At 28.0% G+C, this 23,154-nt stretch overlaps 2 protein-coding genes across 2 annotated transcripts; one reads left to right on the top strand and one right to left on the bottom strand.

Annotated features, from left to right (window-relative positions):
- Nucleotides 1–651: 651 nt before the first annotated feature.
- On the bottom strand, nucleotides 652–20,345 carry LOC119678255 (adenylosuccinate synthetase). The gene is made up of 6 exons (XM_038089987.1): nucleotides 20,143–20,345; nucleotides 14,884–14,986; nucleotides 1,780–2,059; nucleotides 1,346–1,706; nucleotides 1,094–1,278; nucleotides 652–1,025 (listed from the first exon to the last, which is right to left on the bottom strand). The coding sequence occupies exons 1-6, from the start codon at nucleotides 20,314–20,316 to the stop codon at nucleotides 782–784; spliced, it is 1,347 nt and encodes a 448-aa protein (XP_037945915.1). The 5' UTR covers nucleotides 20,317–20,345; the 3' UTR covers nucleotides 652–781.
- On the top strand, nucleotides 20,321–22,023 carry LOC119678254 (zinc finger HIT domain-containing protein 2). Its single transcript, XM_038089986.1, has 2 exons — nucleotides 20,321–20,826; nucleotides 20,882–22,023. The coding sequence occupies exons 1-2, from the start codon at nucleotides 20,798–20,800 to the stop codon at nucleotides 22,011–22,013; spliced, it is 1,161 nt and encodes a 386-aa protein (XP_037945914.1). The 5' UTR covers nucleotides 20,321–20,797; the 3' UTR covers nucleotides 22,014–22,023.
- The last annotated feature ends 1,131 nt before the right edge of the window (nucleotides 22,024–23,154 follow it).

Below are 23,154 nucleotides of genomic sequence, written 5' to 3'. Positions count from 1 at the left end.
CTGTTAAATTCATCTAAAAACTTTATATAAAAAGCTTCAAATATATTTAATATATGTAGGTGTATGTTCCATTAACATTAATAGTTCTTTGTAACTCTTCAATAAATAAATTTGAAGTTATCTTGCGTTTTAATAAAAAAAAATTGCTACTGTTTTGTTATAACTAATTTTAATATTTTGTGTTTTTTTTCTCAATATATCAATGTTCATTAAAGGTGTCTTAAAATAAGTACCAATAAACTGTTTCTTTTTTTGTCAAAATTTTTATTTTTTAAATTAGTTGTTTAAAATTAAAACAAAGCTTGCCTCTCTTATTGATGGCTTTCAATTATAAATTATACATTTTAAATTGGTGTCATTACAATAATTTTGTTTATTTTTACTACAATTCTCTTTTAAATATATAGAAACAAACATTTTTTTAATTCAGACTATTTTACTAAATTTAAAGTTTGGAAATAAAATATTTCTTATATTAAATTACATACACACAAAAATAAGCACAAAAATAAAATATATTATATATAAAACTGCTAAGCAACAAAGAAAATACTTAAAAATTATATTAAACTCACATATATGAAATTATTGCAAAGTGGTCAAAAAGAATATTTTTATAATTATAGTTATTTAAATTGTTAAAAATAAAGTTTTTGATTAGTATAATAATATTATGAATCTAAAATATAATTGAAGTACATATATGAAGTAAAGTTTGTGTCCATTAAAATATTTAGTAAAAAATATACAATATTTCCAAAAATGTGTTCAATGAAATAGGTTAATGTATATTTATAATTGATTCACGTCCCTTTCCAACACCGACCCATCTGACTGGTACTTTCAGTTCGTTTTCTAGGAAGCGTATATATTTTTGTGCGTTTTCTGGCAACTCCTTAAAATCACGTATATTTTCTGTACAAGTTTGCCAGCCTGGCAGTATAGCATATTCAGCTTCAATTGTGCTCAATTCAGCTACAGTGCCGGGAAAATGGTCCAATATTTCACCATTGGGACGCTTGTAACTATATATAAATATATAAAATAAATTAAAAATTGTACTTATATGCAATATTTAAATTCAAGCACTTACGCCACGGCTACTTTAATTTCGGACAAAGTATCAAGTATGTCCAATTTTGTTATACAAATGCATGTATAGCCGTTAACTAATGAGGTATATTTAAGCAAAGGAATATCTAACCAACCGCAACGACGTTTTCTTTTTGTGGTCACACCAACTTCGAAACCACGCGTTTGCAATAATTCACCAAATTCCTACAAATAGAATTTTAAATAATTATTAAACATTTAAAAAAATGTTTAGGTTTAAAGTAATAATTACATTTAATTGTTCGGTGGGGAATGGTCCATCACCTACACGCGTCGTATACGCTTTCACAACTCCTATTACTTCACCAATAGTTTGAGGTGGTAAACCTAAGCCGGTAAGCACACCACCTATACTGCAATTGCTACTAGTCACATATGGATAGGTTCCAAAGTCAATATCCAACATCGCTGCATTAGCGCCTTCCACTAAAATAGTTTTTCCTTGACGTAGCGCAGTGTGCAAAAAGCAAATGGTATCCTTAACATACGGCCTCACACGTTCTCTGTAGTCCTCATATTTTTTTAATTCTGCTTCGACGTCTACATTAATGCTAGGAAAGAGACGTACGTGCGTTGCGACAATGGTTTTGAATCTGTAAGGAAACAAAAACATTAATTGTTGCATTGTTTAATTTTAATAAACGATTTATTTCAGTTTAAACGTACTTCTCGGTGAATAAATTAAAGTCACCTAATAACTCTCCCACGCGTATGCCATTGCGTGTAGCTTTACTGGAGTATGCTGGACCAATACCTTTCTTAGTGGTTCCAAGAGATTTTCCACCCTTTTCTGCTTCTTGCATGCCATCGACATGTTGATGGAAGTCAAACACTAAATGTGCGCGATCCGAAATTATTAGACGATGTTCAATTTTTTGCAGGCCTTTAGCCTCATTTTTCGATAACTCCTCAAATAGTGAGGGCAAGTGAATGACAACACCATTGCCTGAAAAAAATTAGATTATAGAATTAATATGTGATATTAGATAGCGAAGTTTTTAAAATAATAATGGGTATATTTGTATGTATAAGAAGAGATAAAAATATTAATTCGTACAGAATTTTTATAATAAACACAATGTAGATTAAGTTACATAATACTCTATTTCCGTTGAATCCTTTAAAATCGTATCGTTTATACAAACAAAAGATCTGTTTGGGTCTTAATATCCATATACCCTAAGCTATAATATATAATAACAAACAAGCAAAACAGTTGCTTAACTCAGTGTTCTGTAATGTGAGGAAGAATTTTGTAGTTAAAGGGAGAAAATTGATCTCGGAAATTAGAGTGACTGGGGTAAATTTGATAATTGTTACCTGTGGAACAGTAGTGACAGTACGTATCGCTGTAAGCAGTTCTTAATTTGTTTTGTTGTATTTTTGTTTGAATGGATTTTCAAAAAAGAGAGGGTCAAATCATAACAAAATGGGTTCAAGCACTGAATTATTCAGGTTCCATTCTTTTTACTATTTCTATTATTAGGAATCATTTCGCATTAGGAATCATAGGATACATTTCAGTCAATTTACATTTAACGTTTTATAGCCTTATCGATAAATTATTTTTTATAAAATATTTTATGTTTAAGCTTTCTAATTAATTGATTCATAAAAATGCTATTACATATTTTGGTAGTCTTTAAATTGATTAATTTACTATCACACATTTTTGTCTGCTAAGCTATATAGATTTGACTCCCAAGTTGTCTGTACTTTTTAATAGCAAATACAGTACCCAAAAAAAAAATGGTGTTATCGATGTTATCAATATTCGTTCATGGAAAATAAATACAATATAATATTTTGTGACATAAAATATTTTTTTATGAAAAAATAATACAAAATCTATTAAGTATGTTTGTACTTAGACATTAAAATAAGAGAAATTAATTAATAAATTATGAAAATACCTACTATCGTTATTGATCATCACGTGAATAACCACGTTTTTTTATTAGTGGTATGTATACTTGGTATATATTTTTTTATGGAAGTAATATAAGTTAAACGAAACTATTAACAATAAATTTAAATAAAAAATCACAATTTAGTCCAATAACAATTTAGTCTATTTTTAGTAAAAATTCTTTGGTTACGCTTTGTAGTACATAGAAAACGTTCCAGTTTTGATTCAGTTTCCAACAACGTAATATATGGTAGATGATATTTTCATCTACAATGGATAGGTGATAGGTTCAGGTGATAATCACTGCTCAATCACTGACAATCAACCGAGTTAGTTGAGACTTACACTGAGTTGATACTCGGTCTAATAGCATAATTAGTAAAAACAATTTTTTTTATTTTGTGGTTTTATCAGGTATTAATATTGCAGTGTTATCTTATATTTCAGCTCCTTATATATATTTTCAATTGTTTTCTCCATCCTCAAGCATTTTTAAAAATTATATATATTATATACATATATATATATATTGTGTAATCCAAAATAAATAGGACTTATTATATATAAATACTTATATTAAACCAATCTATAAGTATTTAGATGCATTGATCCTCCATTCACAAAATTGTAAAGTATTACAAAATTTGGAAGTTGTTTTACTTATACAAAAATTCTAACGACCAAATAAAATATAATCATATTATTACAAGATCCTTCATGCATGTACTGTTAAGATTTCATAACATTTTAACGATTAGGACTGGAGTTATAGAAAAACGGAGATAGAATAATATTTGACTTTTATTTATATATTTGAAAAATATTAAATTATATAAAAAGGGCCACTAAGTAATATCAATAGTAACTGTAAATTTTGGCAAATGGAAAATAAAAACGTTTTGGTCCCTTTTTGTACCGATCTGATAGACGAGCCAAGTTTATAGGCTTCTCAGGTTGGTTAACTTTTATTTGAATGGGAGACCTATGCCTTTCAATGCTGCTTGTACGCTGACTATTGTGGTCTTTTTGGGAGATTTTCTGATTCTCCACTTGGAAGTTCTTCTGGTTCTTTTTTTTGGGGTTCATATAAACAATACTAATCCGTGGCATCAAAGCAAGCCATTATTTGAGCTCAATTGCGCTTTTGTGTACGCGACTCCAATTTAACCCAACCTGACCTTTGCTTTGGAAAACGCTTCATATATGGGATATTCTGATATATTATTAGATATGGCTTTATATAGAAAACAGATAAACTATTTATAATACACTTCATATTGTATTTTTGAGTTTTTTTATTTTAAAGAAATTAAATTGGATAATTTTTAAAATTAAACAGGTTGTTCTGGTGACATATATATTAGCTTTAAAATGTTTCAATACATGATATCTTAGTTTACGATCTCAAATGTTATTTAATATAACAAAAAATAAATTAAATTTTTGTAAAAATAAAAAAACCGAATTTTTCCAATATATACCAGTATTAACACTGATATATAGTATCGGGGAACACAAAGTGTAAAATTCTATTTTATTTTTTTTTTTTTTGTATTAAAAATTGTTTATATTTGCTATTTAAATAAGAATAAAAAAAAAAAAATTTACACTAAAACATTTTTGTATAATAAATAAGAATAAAGGCACGTGTTTGCGTCATTTGTTTATTTATTTATTTTTTACTTTAGTTGTAGTTCCACTCACATACAATAGTTGTATTTACCTACATTGTAGTATAATGTATATAAAAACTGAAAAACTACAATATATATGAACGTCAAATAATATATTTAAGCATTTTTTGGCACATTTTCATATAATATATTATTCAAAATCATGTGATATCATCAGAAGGCAAACTGAATGTTACACGTAAAGATCACACAGGCGTAAAATTGATTCAAAATTTTTTTTTGTTAACTTAAATATTATTTTTTATACCTTTTAGTAATTTTAAACAAATTACTAATAAATGTTTTAATTTTCCATTGCATGTTTAGTAAAATTTATATATATAAAGCATATATATTACTGTTTGTTTGAAGAGTAATCATGTATTTACATTTCAGTGCCCCTTTCAATATATTGTACTTAGAGTTGGATCTATAATCATATGGTCAGCATAAGAAGTAATCTTGTACACACACTTTAAAATCTCCATAAATATAGTTACAGTTTTATTAGCAATGAATCTAACACCATATGGTCATCATAACGAGTGATCTTGTACACAAACTTCAGTATCTCAGCTAATCGAGCTACACTTTCATAAGTAAGGGATCTATAACCATATGGTCAGCATAAGAAGTAATCTTGTACATAAACTTAAATATCTCCAATAATAGAGATACATATTCATTAGTATTGAATAAAACACCGTATGGTCATCATAAGGAGTGATCTTGTACACATATATCAATACCTTAGTAAATAGAGTTAGTAATGGATCTATCACCATATTGTCAGCATAAGAAGTGGTATTGTATACAATTATTGTTGCAGTCATGTCATAATACTACATTTATTACAATTTAAATGAATTTGGCTTCTCTACTATCCTTTATTGAACAGACCAATTTGGTATGATTATAGCGTAAAATGCCTACACTTATGTTAGATAATTGCAAGTTATCCCATAAATATATTCATGAAAGGAAATCACTTCCATTGTATTCTACAACTATTTCCTAAACATACACTATGTAATGAACACTTGCAACTATCTGCATAAAATATTTGTTAAATACATACATATATTTCTACTGCATATATACTGCTCGCAAGGCGTACGTGGGGCTTTGTGCGAAATAAGCACTTTAAGTTATCTTCATAGTTGTGATATCATAGATTACATTATTTTATAATGATGCAATTTTATATAAAATATTTTGCATACTCAAGCACTTGGATACTATGAGTACGATTGTTTTTCTATTAAATATGAATTATTACAATGGATCCATTTCAAGATCTAAATGAGCTAAAATTTTTGCGAGATGGTCTGTCACTATATCTAAATTAGAATGAATTTACATTTATTACAATATCAAACAGCCTTTTTGTATTCGTTTCGTTTATTATAATAAATCGAAATTATAATTTTTTTTCAAAACTAAACTTACTATAAAGTAGAATTTTTTTGCCGAAAGCTACGCTTTTTATGAAGCACAAAAAATCAGTTAATTTATTGAGGTTTGGTTGATCATACAAAGCTGTTTTGACTTTTGCCAAGTACTCATCATTAGTGGTCTTAGAAAATATTCAAATTTTTTAATTAGATTATAGTTCGTATATAATTTGTTTTAACTGCAAGTGCCAGACTTAGAACTCGTACTTGTCAAATTAGAGGAGATAACTAATCGTGTTTTTCAACAAATAGCCAAGGCTGCCTCAAGTTCCAGGTTTTTTATCACTTTTTACTATTTAAGTGACTCTCTAAGTAAAAATCTATTTGTAAATTAGGATTTTTCATAACAGTGAAAAGATATCAATATGTATAAACTTTTTTAAATACCCTGCGTTGGTCCTTCAGTAAATACAACTTTCATCATATACCTCTCTAAAACGTAATAAACAATTATATTTATAAGCCTTAAAATAGATGATAGATCAATGACGATGTGAGATCTCTGCAAGATACAGAATTATATGCTGATTCAATTTGATAACGCTGGTCTAAATATAAAATATATTGCTCCAATATATTGTACTACTAAATTATTGGACTAAATAAATACTTACAAAAACTTTTTATCTGATTTAGATGAATTGGGCATTTTATTATAAATTTTCTTAAGCCAGTTCTAGTTGTAATAGGAAAGTAGATTTCAGATATGATTACACGTCTTAGAAATAAAGATATAATATAAATATTTTAAATATTAAAAATTTTATATAAGAAATACTCGTCATCTGTTTTGTTATATATGTATATCTGTTATTTATTTTTATTTGTAATTCCGTAACAATCTATTATTATAATTATTTTAAATATTTTTCATTTCCTATTTTACTGCAGAAATTTTTTAATTAATAAATTTTGTTTAACTGCATTATATATAAACATTATAAAACTGATTAGGTAATTTATTCCCTCACGTGAAATGTAATTAAATATATCGTATGTACATTCTCACGTAAAAACGTGCTTTATAGAACTACACCTATAACGTGGGATTGATTTTCCTATTCATCATTCATAAACTCATTTTTAATTATTCATATACACCCAATTATACAGTTTATAGTTAGTAATAATGAGAATGACACTGACCTTGGAACTTTAATGGAAGTACACTATATAACAGAACCCATTTTTAATTTTCTTATAGCAATTGAAAATTTTTTATCCATGTTCGTAATTTTTAATGAAGTCATTTGTTGATGATAAATTTGAATAAAATCATTTTGATGAAGTAATTATAATAAATTTTTAATTTTGGAAAAGTGATTTAATTATTGCAAAAAAGAAATGATTAAAAAAATATAAGCAATAATATTTAATGACTCAATGAAACATTTCAAGTAAATTTTTTAAAATCGTTATATTCTGGTTGGACGTGTTATTAATGCAATTCAGTGACATCAGATTTTTCTCAGTTATTAAATTCAATTTTTTAATTAAAATTTTAAAATATTTATACTGATAAATAATACTAACATCTTACACTGAGAAAATACAAAACAATTTTACCAAAATGTTGATAACTTCAAAAAATATCTTCCAATCACTATCACATTTTCTGTAGAAATTATTTTGTTGTTTTAAATTTATAAACTTCCTTCTGAATCATTTATTGCTCTTAGCTGGCACTTTGGCTGTTGTACCAGTGAAGTGCAGAGAAACAGAATATAGGCAGCGAACAAAATTTGCTTGAGTATACTTTAAAAAAAAAGATTTAAAAGATTATCGGCAGATCAATTCTAGCATATAAAGTATTGGCAGTTTAATAACACATGCCAATATACGAAATTTACTTAAGACTGAGATTAAAAGACAAATGGCAAGACCTATTTGACTTAATATAGATTCTATACTACAGTACATATAATTAAAAAAATTATTAAAACCTAGAGATGACGTCAGAACTGGTTGCTGGCGATTATACTTTCTAAGCTATCAAGGATTTAATATACTTTAGCATCATCATAACCGACAACAATTGTGTTAGCCAGAAGAACAGACAGTAAAATACCTCTGTCTTTCCAACAAGTCCTTTTATGGGCTCAATAAAAAATTGGGTTATAGAGTTATCTCTCGTCAAAAGTTAAGCGCAGAGGCATGAACGCTATAACAGAATGATAAAGTAACACTGTCTATCAATTCACCGTGTCTATCAAATCCGAATTATAATATTAATCACAGCAAGAACAAAAACCTTTTCACCTTTCTCTTCGCAACGCCAAATCCTTCAGCTCATCAATGTTATTTATTCTGAGTCTGAGTCTGAGCTTCCCTGAGAGTTGTATTTCAAGACTTGGTGACATTTTATTTAGTGGTTTTCTTAGCGTACGACCAACCAATCTACACAATTTTTTGTTAACATGTTTCTACGTTTATATCTCTGAAGTTTGCTCTGGACTACAATTCTTGGTTTGTAATTCTGGCTGGCCAAAATATCTGTAGTTTTTTAAATTTTTTTAGTTCTTTCGACAATGTTCTATTCATTCGTTTAAATTGTTCTGCGATGTTATTTGATTAGAGGGTAACAAAGTTCAGTATCGCAGTCACAAGATTTTAAAATACTCACGTATTTAAAGAGTATTTTATTAGCTAATATTATGGATTACATTCAAAAAAAAAAGTGCTATCATTAATTAAACGAGCAAGTCTTTGCATTTAATCTTTATGAGACTTTGATCTGTGAATCTGTTGTGACGAGTCAGAGATTTCTTTTGAAATTTGAATTTTTCTATTTCTATGCATGAATTGTCTAAAAATTAATAATTATTAAATTATTAATTATTATTGTTATTGTTACTGTTGCTAATGGAATTCTGTTTTAGATGTGGGGAAATAGAAAAAATATTGATATTAGTATATTTGGAATAAATCGAGACAATATGTTTGGAATAAATCCAAACAATATGTTTGGATTAAATCGAGATAATATGTCTAGAATAAATTCATGGTTTAACACAATGTAATGTGGGAGTGTTAAGTTAATCGTTAACCTTATAAAACATTACATTTACTTCTGTTATTCTCCAGAATTTTTTCTATATTTTTCTCACATAGTTTTGTCTTTTGTGCATAATATTTTCGTTGATTGTGCTTTAATGATCAAGATTATTCATCACAGTATTTCCACATGACATTTGATGCAATATCTAACCTGTTAGAATCTTCCTTAAACCTACAATTGTCCTCTAAAAGCCCTGTTCATATGATAATCCATGGAATAACGATTATAGAAGAACTGGCAAAAAGTATCTAATTTGACTTATCAATGTAAAATTATTTTATAAAAATATTTTTTTTTTATTATTAAAGAAATAAATATATAATAAACAGTTTAATATTTAAATAGAACTTTTTATATCGCGTTTTATATTTGCATACGAAATGGAAGATTTATTCTATAGTAAATTATTTGCATAAGAGTCTTGCATGCAGCAAATAATTTATCACAGATGACTAATTTGAGATAATTTAAGCAATTTTTGTAATTTTTTAATATTGTTTATATAATTAATAGTTCATTTTCTGCACAACTCATCATCATCTTATCGGGTTTGAATTGCTGCCTACGCCGTGACTTGTGGCTTTCGGTCGTTATTAATCACGCAAAGCGCAAAAATATTAAATATTCATTCGTGACTGAATTTGCAGAGTTGCGGAAAGAAAAATTTGATTGCAGCTGATAAATTTAATAAATTTTCGAATAAATAAAATTTGTGACTTTGATGACAGCAGTGTAAAATCGATTAAACAATTTTAACCGGTAGCTTTTATTGTCATTTTATTGTCGTGCTTAACCTTGTTGCGAATTGAATGCACGTGATTAACATTTTATGCTTAATAAATGAAAAAAAAAAAATATAAAAAAAATAAATCAGAGAGATAAACAAAAAGAAATTACATATTTAAATATAAATTGGAGATATTTTCAGAACATTAATTATTCTAATGACCTCAAACGCATAATTTGTTAAGTTTCGGCGAAAAACCGTACCTCAAAGAATGAATTTAAATACCAATGAGCCCTATTGCTATAATTACCTGATATTCTTATTATAGTTCAGGTAGATTATAAACACATAGACCCTACATATAAAAACCATTATAGTCCATTTTATTAGGAAAAACTACTGAACTAAAACAAAATATAAGTAACATTGTTATGATTACTTGATATTCTCATTATAATTTATGTAGATCATAAAACCCCACATATAAGAAGATTTTTATAGTCATTGTATTAAAAAATACCACTGAAGAAAAAAAATATATGATTGCCCGATATTCATATTATAATTCATGTAGATTATAAAAACCCACATATGAAAATACTATTATAGTCCATTTTATTAGGAAAGGCCACTGAAGAAGAAAAAAGTGTATGGTTCTTATTATAATTCAGAAGAAAAAAGTGTATAATTGATTAACTGATATTCTTGTTATAATAATAATTTATGTAGATCACAAAACCTCACACATAAGAATACTATTATAGTCTATTTTATTAGGAAAGGCCAGAAGTAGAAAAAAGTGTATGATTTACTGATATTCTTATTATAATTCATATCGATTATAAAACCCCACGTGTAAAAAGAATATTATATTCGATTTTATTAGAAAAGGTCACTGAACAAAAAGCAAGTATAAGTAACATTCCTATGATTACCTGATATTCTTCATATATGTAGATTATAAAAAAAAACCCACATTAATTAGGAATATTCTAGTCTATTTTATTAGAAAAGGCTACTGAACAGAACAATATATATATTAAAAAAAAAATAGTTGAAACTGATTTTACAAAATTTTTTGCTTTTGTGTCCAACCCTTTTTTTACCAAAAATCGCTATAATATAATAACATAGACATGGTATCAGTGTATATAACTGCGAAAATATCTATAGTATTTATAACATAATTAGTAAAGTTAAGATTAGATTAGATTAGATTTAAGAAGAGGCTGGAAACTATGCCAACACGTCACTGCACTCTTAAGGATTATTGTGACAAACCATTATGTCCCTTGGATTGATGTTGACTATTTCCGTTATAAGTGGATAGGCAGATGATAAGTGCCAAAGTCTAAGTCTAGCGAAACTATTAAAGTGACATAATGAGTTCTGCTATTTCCTCTTTTACGTGACAAAGTCTGCAGCTATCGCCATTTATGAGTAAAGTTATGATACTGTCAAAATGAAATTCTTAACTAAGTAAAGAATTCAGATATAGATATATTCTAGTTATAAATGGATGAAATTTCGTACCGATATTTTAAAAAAGTCAAAAATACTCATCATATTATATTACGTTGTGTCATTTAAATAGCGCTGCGAACCGGTTCTGAACCTGAGCGATTTAATACCAAAACCCAGACTTTTGATCGATATAATTTATACGCGTTATTCTTAACATTAATAGAAAATTTAAATATGGCAATTTTTTATGCAGAAACTTCATTTTTAAAGAATTGAAGGGGTGAATTAATTTTAGATACTGCTAAATATCTATCATCAGCGGTCTTAACTATATAAACATCTGATGGTTTAATTGACCGTCTACAATTATTGGATTGTAAAAGTCAATTTTATGGGTTGAAAAATGTTTTCCCCAATAATATAACAATTACTATTAATATTATTAAATATTATTATTATTAAGTTAGTATATTTAGAGTAATAAACTTTTTAAGATAATCAACGTTATATATTATAAGACTGAGGTAAAAAACGTAAAAATTCTTGATATGGCAAAGTGCCTAGATTAGTATTACGAAAAAAAAAATAAATAAATATTTTAATAATATATTGATTAAAACATTTTGTAGTTATGTACATATTTAAATAATGATTATGACTATTAATCAGTATCTATCTTATCGTAAAATTCATTTCATTGAAACAATATAGCACTTGGCTTCATTTTATTTATTAAGTAAACTACATTTTTAATTTATTGCAATTAATTAAATTATAATATAATATTACCCACTTATTTTAGATTATCAAAGTGCACTTAAAACTAGGTAATTCTAAAAATATTTCATAAAATTAGGTTATTATATTAATACAATATTATAGTATTTAGTATTTTTTATTTAAATAGCATTCTTGTACTCTTCTATATTATTGATAGATTGTTGGAGGTATTGACTCTATATGCAACTACAACTAGAATAAAAAGAGTTAAACGACTTGTAAAGAGAGTTAAACGCATTAAAGTATGAATTCTGTTGTTAAATCTATAAAAGTGTATATTTTGTAAAATATGAAACTTAAGATTAAGATCATTTACACTAACTAACTATTTAAACAGGTGTTTATCAGGAAAGATATCCCGTCCGTGGCGCCATGACCACCATCACTCCGTAAAATAAAATATTGTGTTTTCGACTTTAATGATAATATTTTTTAGGAAGATATTAGTATGGGTCCTTGAAAAACACATTGAATTTTTGATATCATTTATACCCTATGGGTCCATTGTGATAACACTACTTTACATGGGATTTTAAGTGTTATAATGGTTATAAAACCATTTACAATAGTTATTCTACTAATAAACTGTAGAACTTCTTTAGGTAAGTTAAGAATACTGTAGCAGTCAGTCAAATTGCCAAACTCACTTAGACCATACACATTATTGTGATATTACTACTTAAAACGGGATTTTAAGTGTTAGGTAATTATAAAACTTTTTAGAGACACTAATCAAGTAGAAAAGTGAGACATAATTTTCTAAGTAGTTCCCTTTTTTTGGATAGAGCTGGATAGCTGCAGAAAAGGTTTTCCACTGCTTCTTCTTCTTTATCAAGTTCGCAAATTTTGCAATATTCATAAAAAAAAATCACAGTATAAAACCGTGTGTCAAACAAATAGTAAATGACCAGTTATACAAGCTGTAATCTTAGAATATTCTCTCTTGGCATCTATTGATTTTTTCCTATCAAGTTTCATTTACATTAACCTAAACGAACGGGACGATTTGGTAATCCGAATGACACTGTTCTTCAATATTATTTTAATGATTCTTATTCTAGACATCAAATATTTTTGTTCCGCAGTAGTTTTAAAGTTGATAAACAGTGGTGTATATCATTTATGTTAGTTTAAAATAGTACAGATATATAATATATCGTACTCATATTTATACCGCTAAAGATCAAACACTCCATTAAAGATAAAATTGCAACTGATATATTTTGTATTTTACATGCATCCACAAGTCAAATGCATAATTTGGTATTAGGGGATTCTACAAGTTCAGAATTATTCGAGATCAATGCAAACTACATTTAAAAATTGTAACGTTTATTGTTCATGTTATAGAGCTTTATTGACTTGTTCAATGATGAATTAAGGTTGTTCACACGTTTTAAAGTATTCACATTTTCGAGCGTACACTGTATTTTGATAGTTTATATTATACGGGGTTATGAATACGGGATTTTCTTCAAGAATGAATCAGAAGCTACCTTTATCCAAAACTAACACTAGAGATTATCCACATATATTTGAGCATGTTAGTTTCCGGGTTTTATTGATATATTTTAGTGTATATATGTAAGAGTATTACTATGACTCAAATATATTTATATATTCATATACGATATTTTTATACTGCCAACGATAATGTTTTTACATAGTCTGCATTGAAACATATATACATATGTATATAGATAGTACGTTTCATTGAATTGATGAAGATTATATGAGTATACTTTATAGTATCTTTGAGTTAGAGATCTGTATCAAAGTGAAAACACTATCCTAAAATCTACTCACATATATATAGAATATAGATACATGAATATAGATAGTACGTTTCATTGAACTGATGAAGATTATACGTGTATATTTTTCAGGCCCTTTAAGGTAAAGATCTGTATCTAGAAAAAAATACTATCGTAAATTCTACTCATACTTATTTCAAATAACATATAAACATATATATGGAAATAGATAATACGTTCCATTGAACTGAGCAAAATTATAGGTACATATATATTTTACAGGCTCTTTGAGGTTAAGATTTGTATCAAATAAACATATATATAAATATAGGTAGTACGTTTCATTGAACTGATGAAGATTATACGTGTATATTTTTCAGGCCCTTTGAGGTAAAGATCTGTATCAAAAAGAAAATACTATCGTAAAATCTACTCATACTTATTTCAAATGTGTTTTTGCTATGCTCATCACAAAAAGTGAAGCTTCTAAAGTAACCAAAAATTGTAGGGTCCGAAGTCTTCTTTTTTGCAAAAAAACAATATTTAACTAAGAGTGTATACCCTACAGCATACTATGTATATGGAAGATATAATAGAGTTGAAATATATATGCAACAGTTATATCTTCGTAATCTTTTAGAGAATAAAGCATTTGATTTTGTAAAGAATGACTTTTCAACATTTCAAAGGCATGTGGAATATTAATTGTGTGCTTTTTATTTTTATCAAAAATTCTAATCTAAGAAGTCAAAATAAATTTATCACGATTCTATGGAAAAATAAGTGCAAAATAAGCACGAGCACTTGTAATACAATATACTTTTCTGTCGATGCAGTAAATATACAAATAGTTCAGATGCCTTTGAAATAATTTTATTAATTACACGATACTTGTATTTAGTAGTTTTGCTAATGACGACAATATATTTAAGTAAATTTCATTCAACTCACCTATTACCGAAATACATTTCTCGTTTACGATTCCACTTGGCAAAAGATGGAAATCGAATTCTGTTCCATTCGCAACTACAGTGTGTCCAGCATTATTGCCGCCCTATAATAAAAATTATTATTAATGAAATATATGAAACAAAAAAAAAATAAATATTAGAGAAAATGAAATAACATTTGCAATACATTTAATATACAATAATATAAAAATATATATAAAAAATTTATAAAATTTGGCAACGGTTCGATATTTTCAAAGCAATTATCATTTTTGTGGCAAAATTATGCTAAAATACAAAAAAAATATATATATAGTATATATATCTATATAGTATTAAATAATTTTCACGTTGTATTTTTTTTTTACGAAAAAAATAAATTTTTATCATGTTTTTTTAGATTTTAATTATACACCTAATAAACTATTCGTTTTTGTTTTTGTAAATGCGATAAACATTAAAAATGTGTTATGTAAAATGACAAGTTTTTTGATAAGATAAGCCTTATATATAAATAATTAAAACATTGTATATAGAATAAATAAAAAGTAGAAATAAAAAGCGGTAATAAAATATGAAAAACAGAAATAAAGTTTTATACAACAGATTTTCTTTTCAAAAAATCAAAACTAAATTTTCTATGAGGTCTGCTTGTATTTTTTTTATATTATTATTCAAATTAATTTATATTATTAAAAAAACTGATATACATATGTAATTTAATATAATTATTAATTAAAACAGATATTATTGAATAATGACTTATCATTATCTGAAAAGCGAAATATATTCTTTTCTAAGAATCAAAATCAGTCATACTTTGGGTTAGGTTAGATTATACCGGTGATCTCTAGAGGATCCACTTAGGCGTATTGGCCCACTGTGTTACCATATATAGACGAAAACTTAGAGATTAAAACTACCTAGAAAAGGAAACTTAAAATGTTGTTTAGTGCAAAGTCTTGTAATTGATAAAAATTCTCAAGAAAGGGGAATGTTGAGTCGTCGTCGTGCACTAACTGGGCAAAGACAGAGTAGATGAGAGCCACTTTCATCGTCTTCTCCACAGCTACGACAGGTATGTTTGAAAGGGAGATTCAATCTTCTATCATGGTTCCTACTTTGTACTGATCTGTAAGTAAACCTACCATTAGACTGATATCTCTATGGGGTATCTCAATAAGAATATTGGACAGACAGAGTAGATGAGAGCCACTTTCAACGTCTTCTTCACAACTACGACAGGTATGTTTAAAAGGGAGATTCAATCTTCTAGCATGGTTCCTACTTTGTACTGACCTGTAAGTAAACCTACCATTAGACTGATATCTCTATGGGGCATCTCAATAAGAATATTGGATTTCCTTTTAGTGGAAAGTAGCCAGATTGCATATAGGTGCCTGCATATCGTTGAGTCTTCCGATATTTTATTGAAAATTTCGTCACAGAAAGAACTTAACAATTTGCATTGAGTTATACTTATAATTAATTTATATATTTATATTATTAAAAATATTTAAAATAAGCACTTTAAAACAATTATAAATTAAACTAAAAATCTTAATCCAAAAACAGTTTCCAACGATGAGTTTTAAATTACTTTCAATTAATTTGAAAAACGTTAATCAAGATCAAGAGCAAAGAAACGTGAAGAGTATAGTATATAACATAAATGTGTTGTATTGTATAGTTTTACTATTAATTATGAATGACCTTTGTTGGATTGTTGCAAATTTATTGCAAATAAAGAGCTAGTTGAGTACTCTTTATTCCAAATGTTTGACTATAATATTTGCTTCTGCGTTTCAAGATATAAAGAACGCTTCTATGCAGTATTTCATTTAGATTTAAAATAACTATATATTTATTATTAAAATAAAGATATATTTCAATAAACAAATCAATTTTAATTCAAAATATGCAAGGTGCAATTTATGGCACAATATTATTTTGGACTTATTATATGCAACGATTTGATACGACAAATTTTATTTAGGGAGTACCCCTAATATGCCATTAACCACCGGTCAATGATCACACTAATATATTGTAATAAAAAACGAAAAGTAAATGGAAAAAACTAATGAACTCTTCACAGATTCTTCGTGATCTTAGCTGCGCTTATATCGTTCACACTGTTAAACTACATTAAAATTGTATATTCTGTGGCGAAGAGCTAATTTTCAAGAATCCTATGCTGCTGCTCATAATCTCATAATTTTTAAGAAAGACGAACCAAAATGTCTTCCATGGATTAAGCAAAATACTCTGTTTTCTCTATTATCTATACAGCATACACCCAATTTTTATGATACTTCGATTTAATTCTTCAATTTTTCAAAAAATTCCCCAAAATAAATAATTTATTTCAAACACGACGAACCTTACTGATCAATTAATACTATAAAGTTACTTTTGATTCGATGGCCCAATTAGTTGAATCAAATATTTTTTACACTATTTTTTAACTGGTGTAGTTCTTATCAAATAATTAAATGTGTCTATAACATTTATATTGCGAAATTGATTGGATAAAAACAAATAGGCAATTATTGAAGATTAAATTATATTTCATTTGATAACCTGTTAGACTCAAACCGATATTTATAACTCGCGATATGTGCAACCACGTCCCAAAAAAAAAATATAAAAACTTCAAAGCCCAGTATCTTGAAAATCTATCCATTAATAAAGAGGATAGAGGTTCAAAATACATAGAAAAAAATGTAGTAGCATTAAATGTACATTTTCACTATAAACTAATCCAATTTGTAAATTAATTTTACAAGAATTTTTTCTTGGATTTGTACAATAAAGTCTGGTCTAAAAAATCTCTAGATATGCTTGGTGGTTGTCTCCTACTCCTACTAAGAAATATCTTAATAACGAATAATTTGTAAGTTTTTATTATGAGATAATCAAAAATATTGATATAGATAATGAAGATACACAAAATTTTTATACAAGACAATTAAGAACAAAATAATTAATATTTACAATATTTGTTCTTATTAAATGATCGCGTTGCTGAGTTAATGAATATACAGTTACAAAAATAGGATAATATTGTTCGATAAAACAACATATAAATAACAGCTGATTTTAGCGCTCTTTTGCAAGGAATCCCCTCTGTACGCATGTATTAAAAAACGACGCAAATCGAAACCGAGTACCGAGGCAAGTCAAAGCTAAAGCATGATACAGACCAGAGGTGTTCAGACTAGATACAATTGCGGGCCAATACAAATCACTGTACACATTGGAAGGCCTCAGAAACAAATATATACGTTCATAGTTGTTTTCGACAAATATTTTAAATACGGTTATAATGTTAAATTTAATTTTATTAATTTATCCATTTTAAATTTTTTTATTTGTTATACCATAAAAATAAAATAATGTAGTTTTACTAGTACATCAAAAGAAAATTTGCGTAATTGTAGCAGATTAAAATCACAACTCGGGCCACACTACATTAGCCACGGGTCGCATATGCCCCACGGGCCGTTCTTTGGACAGCTCTGATATAGATGATGCTATATGTATACATACCAAGTATACATACCAAGTATGCTCTTTACTATACACTTTGAAACAAGGTGTAATTTTACCACATACACGTATAGAGACAGAAATTTAATATGCATACTTGAGCATACACAGTGCGATTTGATAGCAAGGCATACTTGGTTTGCATATATTTAGCATCGTCTATATCATGTTTAATATTTATTTTCTTTCTTGGCAACGCAATTCGAATCAAAACGAGATATTAGTGCATATTAAATTGATTTTTAACATCCGTTTTGACAAAACAAACTATATAATATAACTATAATATAAAACTATAAAAACTATTGTTTCCAAGAGAGAGATTTTTAAGTATGGTTGTTTTTTTCTTCAGAAGAAAACTTAACATTACGAATATTTTTGAGTTCATTTTAATTACTTATTTTTCTAAATTACTGCATAATAAAATGTTTATATACAAAATGAAATTAACCTTGAGAATCTCTTTAAATATTCCATTAAATTATTTTCATTAATACTAAAAAAGAAAAAATAAGTTTCAAATTATTTACTCAATTTATTAATTACTTGCTAATTATTTATTTATTTATTTTTTTTTTTGTTAATTCGTTGTTACGAACAATATTGAATGGAAGTCTCATGGAAGTCGTTTATTTGTTAATAGTAATGAAGGAATATGCGAGTATGAATAAATCTATTACATTTTCATTGTACTAGATCAATATTAAACAGCTTGTGAGAAGAAATAGTGCATGGTTGCAAAAGTTTCAAACAATAGTTAAAATTACGATGATTAAGAATTGGTTACATGTTTTTGTATAAATTTTAAATTAATATATGTAATTATTTAATTAAAATGCTCTTTGATTTACGACTTAAGTTGCGGAGCCATTTTGAAGTATGATGTACTGTTACTATTTGCTTTACTCTCAGCTGTTTTATTTGATATCAAATACCTTATCTATCAAATGATTAAGCATATTATATTGCATGTTGTTTTCGAATAGTTGAAGCAGATTTACAAACAGATGTAGAAGATAGGTTACTAATAGATTATACAAAAACTGCAGAGACTAGTGTAAACATATGAAATATATTAAAAAAAAATTTTGTGTATATATTTTAGTGTGAATAATCAAATAGAATATATTTTGAGCATAATATTTTGTGAAGAACGGAAAAATTTAAAACGTACAATGTCAACCAAGAAAATAGACCAAGAAATAGAAAAGGGCAAGAGTGTGTGAAGTCCAAGAACATCAAGAACAAGCGCATTATCAATAAGAAACGTAAATAGCCAAGCATTTTGGGTAAATATACTTGAATGTACGAGCACTCGCTAATGTGTGTACACATATAGAACGTAGAATGTAGAGGACGGATGTGTAATCGAGGAAATGACAAAGAGAGTGAAACTTTGTGCGCACGCTGTTGTGCACAAACGAAAATACGATACAATGTATGATGTTATGTAAACACAAAAAGAATGATTACAGATGAAAAAAAAAAAAGATATATTAACAAACGTTTGCTTTCAAGTAAAATTTCTGCAAAGATGCTGATGCAATAATATAAATGCCCACCAACAAAAAAAAAAAATTTAAATAAAAACAAAGTATATTACACTTAGAAATTTCACATTAACAACATTTTGATTTATAGGGAAAAATATTAAATTTATTTATAAAAATCATATGTTTGATAAACACTGAAATTGTACTGAACTCACCTGACACCTGCACACGATGTCCACATCCGACGCCATCATGTCGACAACTTTACCCTTGCCTTCATCTCCCCATTGAGCGCCAAGTACCACGGCTACTTTTGATTTATACATATTTAAACGTCCTTGATGTAGTGTCTCGTAGTGATTACCGTTAACGATGCAATTTTCAGACATTTTAGCACGTTTTATTCCTGTTGGCGCAATTTTGAAGCTATCCCGAACCGAACTAATATATGGTAAAATTTAACTTTGCAGGCAGTTCCGCGTGTTTCGACCGGTTGAACCACCACTAGCAGCACAAAGCGCACGTCTTAACTCGTCACAAGCAAAACTTGTAAAGAAAATTATTTCAAATTTTGAATTGTATGAAATAGAGTAGGAAAGCACGACAAATCACACATGTCAAATATTTTTCAGCTGCTGTTGTTGCGCAGATTGTTGGGTTGTGTACGACTTTTATTATAGAGTTGTATACACAATGTATATTCTGTACATAATAAAAAGTATGCAAAAAAATCAAGAAACTGTAACATTATTTTTCGCCATCACTGTAGCGTAATTAAAATCAGCTGTTCGTAAATCCACACTAGTAAATAAAAAGTATTTTGTTGTTTTATGTATAGTTTTATTTTCTAAATATATTATACAAATTATTATGTCAAACAATATAGAAAATTGTCAATTGTAAGTTATTACTAATATTAATAAATTATTTTTTAAAAATTGTCAATATTTATAGATGTAACAAATCACCATACAAGTATGTTTGTCCAAAATGTAATGTACCATATTGTTCGGTGGATTGCTATAAATCAAATGCTCATCTAAAATGCTCGGAACAGTTTTATAAAACATGTATAAGAGATGAACTCACTTCAGCACAGCCACAAACGCCAGCAGATATGCGTAAAATATATGATATTCTTAAGAGAATGCATGAATTCGATGCCGGTGTAGGTCCAAAAGATTTTGATGATGGACTTGCAGAGCCTTTAGATTCAGATGATGATGAACCACACCAATCCGATAATGACAATGACGAAGAAGAAGAAAATGGTGATGATGACGATTTAGCAACTAGATTACAAGATATAGACATTAATGACGCAGATGCCGTGTGGGAATGTTTGACAACTGCCGAACAAAAGGAATTTCAGAAAATGATTACTAATGGCGAAATCATGAAGTTATTACCGGATTATAAGCCTTGGTGGCAAGTGGAAAAACAAAAACTAAAAAAACCCAAAATTGTGGTTTTAGAACCAAAAGAAAACAAAAGTGAAGAACAGCCAACATTAATACCAACTGTAAAATCGGTTATACCTAAATTTTCTGTTTTATGTTCCAAAGAACCATCTCCATGTTTACACTATAATCTCTGGAATATTTTAGGTGCATATGCGTGTACAGTACGTTTTTTTAGTGGTGAACATATAACAAATCCCACTGAAGCCGCTTCCAATTTGGTCAATTTAAGTGCAACGCTAAAATATGGCACGAATTTTGAAGAAGTTAACGACGCTTTGATATCTGTTGAAATGGAAGCGCTGACTACTGGTAATGGCGCGAATGGACCTAATGGTATTAATTCTTTACTTGTGGAAAGCCGTGAACAGCTGGAAAATGACGCAAAAGAATTAATGTGTACCAGACAGTTTAAGTTGGCAGCTTTCAGCGATATGTTAAATCTCTTCCTATTAACTAAAAAGCAATTAAAAACGAAAAATTCCGAGGAAGCTGAGTTCCAAAAATTGTATGCTATGTGCAGTGGAAATGTGGAATTAAGTCGTACGAAACTTCAACAGTTCATCAAGAAATTTGAATTTTATTTATCATATGTAAATAGAGATGCAGAAGAGGATTTAAAATAATAAATTAAGGAAAAAAAATTATTGTTTGGTCACTTTGTAACAGATTTATGTATTCTTGTATAAGCTAGGTTGTTAGTCCTAAAGAGAAATGCAGGTATATGTATAAAATATTAAAATTGATTAAATGTTACTGAAATGAAGAGTAGCTGTTGTAATAGTCCATGGTGCATTAATCCGTTAGTACAATCCATTAGTGAATAAATGGATTAAAAGAGAGGACGGGATGGTCTAGCAACGATCACGATTTCTATTGTCATATCACGGACCTTGTGAAAAATATTAAAACACGATTGCAAACGTAATAAAAATTAAAAATCTCACTTTAGCTCTTGTGATTATATCCATTTGGGTCCATCAGTGTAAACCGCTATCTTTCCTTGCATTGTAATCAACCTTGCTTCTCAATCTACTTTTGCAGAAGTTCTAATGGCAATGTTATAATTAAAATATATGCGAGGACGATAGTAATCTGATTTATCACAATTGATATCCGGATAAATGGGTAGAATTTTTTTAGATTAAGTTTCATTAGTTGGTTTTAGTGTACTTAGTGTACACAGCGTACTTATTATGTCTATTTATATCTATTTTTACTTCTGTAAAGGTAAGGTATAGATATTATAGATCAGTAAGTAGATGACAGCGGTGATTCCTAGGACCCATTTAGATCTATTGGCCTAAGGTGATAGTCCTTTTTAATGCTTAAAGCCAGACACTTTTAAATACATCTTACGATACCCACGACTACTTAAGTTCCAACAAACATACCCTGCTGTGCTTTTGTAAAAATTATAGAACATATAATGACTTATATCAGTTAGTTTATGTTCGGTTGGAGTGACATCCTTGCGCATCAAAATTCACTTAGGCAGACATTTGTTGTGATAATATGGATTTGATATTGTTCATATGCCGGAACTGAAAAGTCCCAACAACTAGTATAGAAACTGCATCCTTCTGAAAACGTGCAACTCCATCATTCCAGTAGAAGGACACCAATCTAAAGTCTATGAACTTGATTATGTTCGTGAGCTTAAAGTCGGACAGCTCTGTTGTCAGATATGTAAGGGTGCTCGAAGTTTTTCAATCTTCTTCTGTAAAGGTAAGGTACAGATATTATAGATAGACAGACTAGACTAGT

This window comes from Teleopsis dalmanni, chromosome 2 (assembly GCF_002237135.1).
Source record: "Teleopsis dalmanni isolate 2A chromosome 2, ASM223713v2, whole genome shotgun sequence".
Taxonomy (NCBI): domain Eukaryota; kingdom Metazoa; phylum Arthropoda; class Insecta; order Diptera; family Diopsidae; genus Teleopsis; species Teleopsis dalmanni.
Note: the sequence above shows the minus strand (reverse complement) of the source record. Positions and strands in the feature narration are given on the sequence as shown.

Bases quoted from the DNA above. Each gene is read 5' to 3' on its own strand.
- LOC119678255 (XM_038089987.1), bottom strand. From the start codon at position 20,316: ATGTCTGAAAATTGCATCGTTAACGGTAATCACTACGAGACACTACAT. The intron at 1,707-1,779 runs GTACGTTTAAAC...GTTTCCTTACAG, and splicing joins TTTAATTTATTCACCGAGAA to ATTCAAAACCATTGTCGCAA. The intron at 1,026-1,093 runs GTAAGTGCTTGA...ATTTATATATAG, and splicing joins GAAATTAAAGTAGCCGTGGC to TTACAAGCGTCCCAATGGTG.
- LOC119678254 (XM_038089986.1), top strand. From the start codon at position 20,798: ATGTCAAACAATATAGAAAATTGTCAATT. The intron at 20,827-20,881 runs GTAAGTTATTAC...CAATATTTATAG, and splicing joins AATATAGAAAATTGTCAATT to ATGTAACAAATCACCATACA.